At 44.2% G+C, this 7,500-nt stretch overlaps 1 protein-coding gene across 2 annotated transcripts in view; it reads left to right on the plus strand.

Moving 5' to 3' along the window:
• Nucleotides 1–3,729, plus strand: part of LOC105890368 (trafficking kinesin-binding protein 1-like) — a 24,839-nt gene extending 21,110 nt beyond the window's left edge. For both annotated transcript variants that reach the window (XM_031585906.2, XM_031585905.2), the window contains 3 exons: nt 415–807; nt 1,782–1,884; nt 2,509–3,729. In XM_031585906.2, coding sequence (XP_031441766.1) covers nt 415–807; nt 1,782–1,884; nt 2,509–3,298 — 1,286 coding nt within the window. In that variant the 3' untranslated portion in view covers nt 3,299–3,729. The remainder of the gene's footprint in view (nt 1–414; nt 808–1,781; nt 1,885–2,508) is intronic.
• Nucleotides 3,730–7,500: the final 3,771 nt, after the last annotated feature.

A 7,500-nucleotide genomic window follows, 5' to 3' on the forward strand; every position in this document is an offset into this window, starting at 1 on the left:
AGACTAGTACGTATGAATGTCATAACCTGCCTCCTCTACCCCCTCTGCCCTCTCTCTCTCTCTCTCTCTCTCTCTGCCCCCTCTCTCTCTCTCTCTCTCTGCCCCCTCTGTCTCTGCCCCCCACTCTCTCTCTCTCTCTCTCTCTCTCTCTCTCTCTCTGCCCTCTCTCTCTCTCTCTCTCTCTCTCTGCCCCCCCTCTCTCTCTCTCTCTCTCTCTCTCTCTCTCTCTCTCTCTCTGCCCCCTCTCTCTCTCTCTCTCTCTCTCTCTCTCTCTCTCTCTCTCTGCCCTCTCTCTCTCTCTCTCTCTCTCTGCCCCCTCTCCTCTCTCCCTCTCTCTCTCCCTCTCTCTCTGCCCCCTCTCCTCTCTCCCTCTCTCTCTCTCTCTCTCTCTGCCCCCTCTCCTCTCTCTCCCAGGCTCCATCACCCTGCAGCATTGGCAGGAGCTGGCTCAGCCCCATCTGGGCGGGATCCTGGACCCCCGCCCGGGCGTGGTCACTAAGGGCTTCCGCCCGCTAAACCTCGACCTGGAGGAGGTGTATCACTACGGCGACTACGAGGAGGACGAGCCGGGGGAGCAGTACTTCCAGAACCTTCCGACCTCTTCCACGCCCGTCCCTGCTTATAGCTACGCAACATCCACACAGTGTAGCACATCAGCATCCACACATTATACCACTACAACATCCACACATTATAGCACTACAGCATCCACACATTATAGCACGACAACATCCACGCATCATAGCACTACAACATCCCCCTCCCCCTGTCTGAGTACCGGACAAGTCCTCAACACAGACTTCTCAGGTAAAACTCAGTTCTGGAGAATTCAGTTTGATTTGATTTACTTCTAAAATTGCCATGAATCCAGTTCAGGGCAACTCCGATAAACTTCATCTGTTTCTACCAGGCCCTTTACTTCTAAGGACGTATCAGCGAGTGCTCATCTCAGTTTTGTTCAGTTCCATTGTTATTCATTTCAATAAGGCTCCTTAGACTGTATGGTTACCCTGATCTGTGTGGTAACATTAAATTCAGTTCAATGCAGCTCACATTTATCTCCATGAAGTAAATGTGCTGACCTACTACCACAGGGTGGCGCCAAAGCTATATTTATAGCTGTCAATATCTAAAACCCCAGTTTTGCATGTAGTCTCTCTCTCTCTCTCTCTCTCTCTCTCTCTCTCTCTCTCCTACTAAACCTCTCTCTCTCTCTCTCTCCCTCTCTCGCTCTCTCTTAACCTCTGTCTCTCTCTCTCTCTCTCTCTCTCTCTCTCTCGCTCTCTCTAAACCTCTCTCTCTCTCTCTCTCTCCAAACCTTCCAGAAACTTTCTGAATACAGAGAGTCTGTAGTTTATTTGATGAAACACCATTCAAAAGAAAGAGACGAAAGGGAAAAGGAAAGATTAAAGATTTTAAATGTTTCCTTTGAAACATCTATTCAAAGCAATGAATGATTTATAAACATCCTAGTGAAAAACATTTTATTAAATAAAACTATTAAACACTTTTAACGATTAAGATACATTTTGAATCTCTGAGTTGATGAGGTACAGATCAGGCTAGGATGTCTAGAAGGTCAGCTTGTCTAGTGTTCTGTTTATCTGCATTTATGTTATGTGATGTTTGTATGTGTGTGTGTGTGTGTGTGCGTTCGTGTGTGCGTGCGTGCGGCGTGCATGCGTGTGTGTGTGTGCGTGCGTGTGTGTGTGTTTGTGTGTGTGTGCGTGCGGCGTGTGTGTGTGTGTGTGTGTGTGTTTGTGTGTGTGTTCATCTTTCAGTGTATTATCCTGGCAAGTGCATGGCGCACACCAGCTCCACCTACACCTTCACAACCTGTCGAATTCTTCACCCGTCTGATGAGCTGACGAGAGTCACGCCAAGGTACACACACACACTCACACACACACACACATAAACACACACACACACACACACACACACACACACACATCCTCACAGCTTAATAACATCCCATAACCTTGTTGCCAATGTACATCTCCAGAGTGTTAGATCTCTCTGATCTTGGCTTATTGCTCATTGCTGTGCCTCTTCAGATCCTAGACCCAAGTACTTTACTTTACTTTTCAATTAGTTCATTGAAGCAATTCAAGAACATCCCAAAAATGTCTATACACTAGGCTGTATTAAACATGCAGTATAGTATACATATTTATACATACGTACTATGTATATGTATTTATGTTAGTATGTATGCACATATATATATAGTTATTTATATTTATCTGTACAACAGTGGGTCTACTATCTCTTAACTAATCTGTCAGTATATTTGTAGGGTTTATAGATGGACACCTCCATGTTGACCTTTCTCTAGTGTAGGGGTTCTCAAACAAGCCCCCCCCAATCTGTAATCCAAGTGTAATCCAGTTGTGCGTTCAGAAGATTGCTTGTATAGATCTACAACCCTTGGCCATTTTGACCCCACGGGGCAGTAATGCTACATACCTGCCTCTCAGTGATGATGATGTTGTTTACCCTTTGCAGTTTGAACCCCGGCCCCACTTCCTCCTTGGGGCCGGCCAGCAGCCTGCGCTCCACCCCCGCGGTCACGCCCTGTACGCCGCGCCGCATGAGTCTCTCCCAGTCGCAGTCCTTCACCAACCTGCGCGACCCCACCAAGACCTTCAGCACCTCCCTGGGCCTAGTGCGGCTCATGCAGGAGCGCGGGATCTCTGCGGCCGTCTACCAGCACCACAGCTGGGACCGCAGCACCGCAGGGGTGGGGGGGGGGGTCCTCTTCAGCACCTCCGTGGCCCCCCCCAGCGCCGCCGCCGTGGACCCCCAGAGGCCCTCCACGCCGCCCAACTCCCCCGTGCACGGCACTCAGAGCCCCGGGTCTCGGGCGGAGCAGGAGGCGGCGGCGGCGGCGGATGACTTCTCCTTCAAGAGCCCGTCCAACGAGAACTTCCTGGCCTCGCGCCCCGCGCGCTCCATCCTCATGGAGGTGGCCGCCGGCAGGGGGGGGACGGACGCGCGAGACTGCGAGTGCCAGACGGAGGTCAGCGTCAACAACCTCAACCTGGTGGACAAGCTCAAGCGTCTGGGCCTGGCGAGCCCTGGCAGAGGCCAGTCCAGGGGCCACACGCCCATCTTGGGGGCCCTCGGGGGGCACCGGAGGCCCGGCTCGCCCTTCTCTCTGAACGAGGGGATGCGGAGGAACCGCAGCTACCCGGTGATGGTGGGGGCCAGCATGGCCATGAAGGGCCCGGGGCCCCAGGACCAGGAGGTGCCGCTGGAGGAGCCCAAACTGCCCAAACAGAGCAGCCTGAAGTAAACAACACGTCCACATCCACGAGGTCTTCTTTAGTAAACAACGCGTCCACATCCACGAGGTCTTCTCTCGTAAACAACACGTCCACGTGGACTTCTCTAGTAAATGAAAATCCCGGCTAACACGGCATGCATATACTCATAGTCCTGTACAGAATATCCACTACGAAGCCTTTACCCATCGTCCCTCACAGAACACCTGGATGAAGCCTTTACCCAAACTCACTCACAGAACACCTTCATAAAGCCTTTACCCAAAGTCCTGTATAGATCAACTGCCCTACAGTTCACCCTCAGCCTATATCCAAGCCTATCTATATACAGAACAATTACACATGTCTTACACACGGTTATATAAAGAAAAATACATTACCCACACACACACACCCACACACACATACACACACTCTCACACACACACACACACACACACACACACACACACACACACACACACTCACACTCACACTCACACACACACACACACACACACTCACACACACACACACACACACACCCACACCCCCCCACACACACACACACACAGCCTATACACAAACCGCTGTTTGGCACAACTAACATACAGCTAGGCTAAACATCACAGTATGTACACATGTTTGTTCTCAATGGTGCACCTCACAGATTGTACAGCACAACACACAAATGCAAGCAAACTTTTTTATGGTTAATCAAGTAAGCTGAACACAAATACACAAAACAAACTTGTATACAATGAACCACATATAGGAATTATGTACAGAATGATCAGAGCCACCTAATCGCTTAAAATTGATCGTGAGAAGTGTGCTCACCTCCACACTGGTATTGATCGAGAGAAGTGTGTTCACCGCTCACACTGGTATATGCTCTTGCACATACTGTATATCTTATCACTTCCCAACCAGACACTTTTTACCACGCCATGTTAGATTAATATGTAACATATATAATATAAACATGTATCATGGCATGTAGCAAAGCATAGAGTTACAAGCAAGAGTGACATGATTCCCCCATGCTTGGAAATGAGTTGAAGCGTTCAAAGATGTACAAATGTCCAAAATCGAATACAGACTGTGAATTATGTACATAATGCCCTCCGTAGTATAGAGTTATAAACATATACGCTCTCACAAGCAAAGATAGTGTGACAGAGGTTATTACTGTTAGATTCTCATCCTCAAATTGTCGTGGAAAAGGCCATAATTAACTCTGCTGTTGACGGCAGGGTCAAATAAAGACCCATTTACATAGATGTATTGCATACAATCATACACTGTCTATCACGTCTCAAAATGCTCACAGTCATTCTGTAAACTTGTAAATACATACACACATATTACTTACAGTCTCCATGCTGTATCTGTTAGTTGTGTAAGTAGCAAGTATTTAGTATACAGTAGGTAGTTCACGCTCTTAATGAGGGGTAGGATAGAATAAAAGGGACCTCCTTCTCCATAATGTATACATGTATGACCTCCTTCTTCATAATGTATACATGTATGACCTCTTTCTCCATAATGTATACATGTATGACCTCCTTCTCCATAATGTATACATGTAAGGCTGCAGGTGAATGGAGACATGAATAGATGGCTCCGAATACATGGATGGATGGATGAATTGATTGAAACAGCATTGAAATTCTGCACAGGTCCAAACGGGTTCACCATCCGGCTTCAGCCAAAACCTGCGTGCTAATTAGTGTTTGGCAAGTCCAATGAGAAAAGGTGCCATTTGTAAACAAAAACATGATCATACCAAGAACCAGTCTCTGTGTGTACAATTACAAAGACCTTTAGAGACTTTGTTTCATAGGACAGACTTTTACGGAGATTTAGAGGACAGAACCATCTCCAAATTAGTTCTTCAAGGCTGCACATGTGAAAACATCTACAAAGATGACAGCCCATAATTGTTCCAAAGCGTCCTCTAAATATATGATCAGAAGGTTTGAAGTCCTCATTGAAGAGCTCCTTTTGTCTTAGGAGTGTACATATTTCCAAAATAGTAGTTGTAGAAGTAGTAGTTATCTCTCAAATGTGTGTCTGGGAGGTCGTCTGGTCAGTTATCAGCACCTCAGTATATATGCAGTAGTTTTCCTTTTATGTAAAGATATTAAATCTAATTGGGTATGGAATGGCTTTTAAAAATGTTTCTAAATTTGAAATGAATGTGGGGGTGGTCAGGGGATCTACAGTACCAGTCAAAAGTTTGGACACACCTTTAATTTTTTTGAGAAGTGTTTTCTTTACTTTTATTATTTTCTACATTGTAGATTTATACTGAAGACATTTAAACTACGAAAGAACACATATGGAATGATGTACTAAACAAAAAACGTTTTATCTACCATGTAGAAAATGATAAAATCAAAGAAAAATCTTCTCAAAAAAATGAGAAGGTGTGTCCAAACTTTTGACTGGTACTGTACCTCATCAGCTCAACTACAGACAATGGATTATTAAGGATGATTATGGATTATTATCTTTCATTGTTACATATGTGACACTGCGTGTAGAACTCCATAGCTACACACTACTGCATTAGATATGTAAACGTGCGAACATTCTCTCCCTGTTTGTTGAGTTCTGTTACTATGGTTGCAGGGTAGTATTCCTTTTATTGGTCTTTCTGGACCTGTTGGTTCTGTTGAGAGAAGTTAGCCTCCAGCTGACACTCACAAACCTCCCAAACATGCCTCACATTTCAGACATCTCATTATTTCCTAAATTTCCCTCGGGATAAATAAAGTATCTATCTATCTATCTATCTATCTATCTATCTATCTATCTATCTTTCTATCTATCTATCTATCTATCTATCTATCTATCTATTCCCCAGACTAACTTTACTCTGTAGGGGAAAAAACAGCTCAATATGATGAAAATGAGATATGAAAATGAATTCCACTATCTAAAGCCATCCAACAAACCACCATCCACCCCAAAATAAATATAGAGAAACTTGTTGAAAGTTGAAATAAATATTGATAGATTCAGTCAGAGTCGCATTGCCTAAAACTATTTTATTCTCGTGGGTGAGAGCTGTGTGGTTTGTAAATGTTATGGAAATAAATGGAAAGCAATGCAAACTCCTCATTACTGAAGGCTTATGGTGAGCCCTTTGAAGACCTGAAATATTCCAGGAGAAAGCCAAGAGACATTTTTTTAGAATTTCTAAACATCTGCTTCGGCCTGGACTCTGGAGTTGGTTTAAGTGCGCCACTGGCTTCGTGAAATAATAATTACAGCGACTGCTCTCTTTCACCTAGATGAATGGTCACTCCTGATGATCAGTAGAAGATGCCTGTGCCTGAGTATTCGACTGTTTAGATGGTCATTTATATACTCATATATTCATGTATATCGTTTTAAAAACTAGTAAAAGTTTCATCTGTTCAGCTTTTGGTCGTGTCGGTGACGTTTCCAACTAAATCGGATAGGGATATGTAGGATGTTCACCTTTATACCGTCCATTGTGTGGATAGCAAACTTCGTTTGAATGTTCTGTTTGTTTTTTTGTTTGTTTGTTTGTTTGTTTATGTACATCTCCTAGTTAGCGACTAAACCTGGGACAGGTCAAAGCTGGTTTTGGTGCGCATCCACCAGACGGATACCCGGTCAGGGCCGATCCGATCTGAGCTAAATCCATGGCAGCATCAGTGGCTATCTGGAGTCCTTGTGAATGGAGTCATGGAATTGTTTTTCCTCAGGAAGATCCTTTACACTCATCTTCATTCACTGTATGCCAGAAAAGGCATTTTTAACTTTTTTTATTTTCAATAAAAGTCAATCAGTGATGACGATTATTCCTTTCAATGGGTCCTTTCTTATGACAATATTTTGGTTAAAATGTGTGAATTGAAATATAAATTGAACTTTATAGCTTCATATCAACACCAATAAAACACTGGCAAACGAGTATCTTTAAAAGTACACCTACTATAAATAAACAAGCTTGAGTTATTTCAACAACAAAAATATTAAATGTACAACTATGGTACAGACGTACTTATGTGTACACATGTGCTTTGGTGAAATATGAAACACACTGATGTGCTGTTCAATTTACTTTATACATATAAAACATGCACATCAGCCCAGGACAAAACTAATACTATAGTTAGGAGTTCACTACGACCCCTAGTATAGTTAGGAGTTCACTATGACCCCTAGTATAGTTAGGAGTTCACTATGACCCCTA

Source organism: Clupea harengus, chromosome 19, assembly GCF_900700415.2.
Source record: "Clupea harengus chromosome 19, Ch_v2.0.2, whole genome shotgun sequence".
Classification (NCBI taxonomy): Eukaryota; Metazoa; Chordata; class Actinopteri; order Clupeiformes; family Clupeidae; genus Clupea; species Clupea harengus.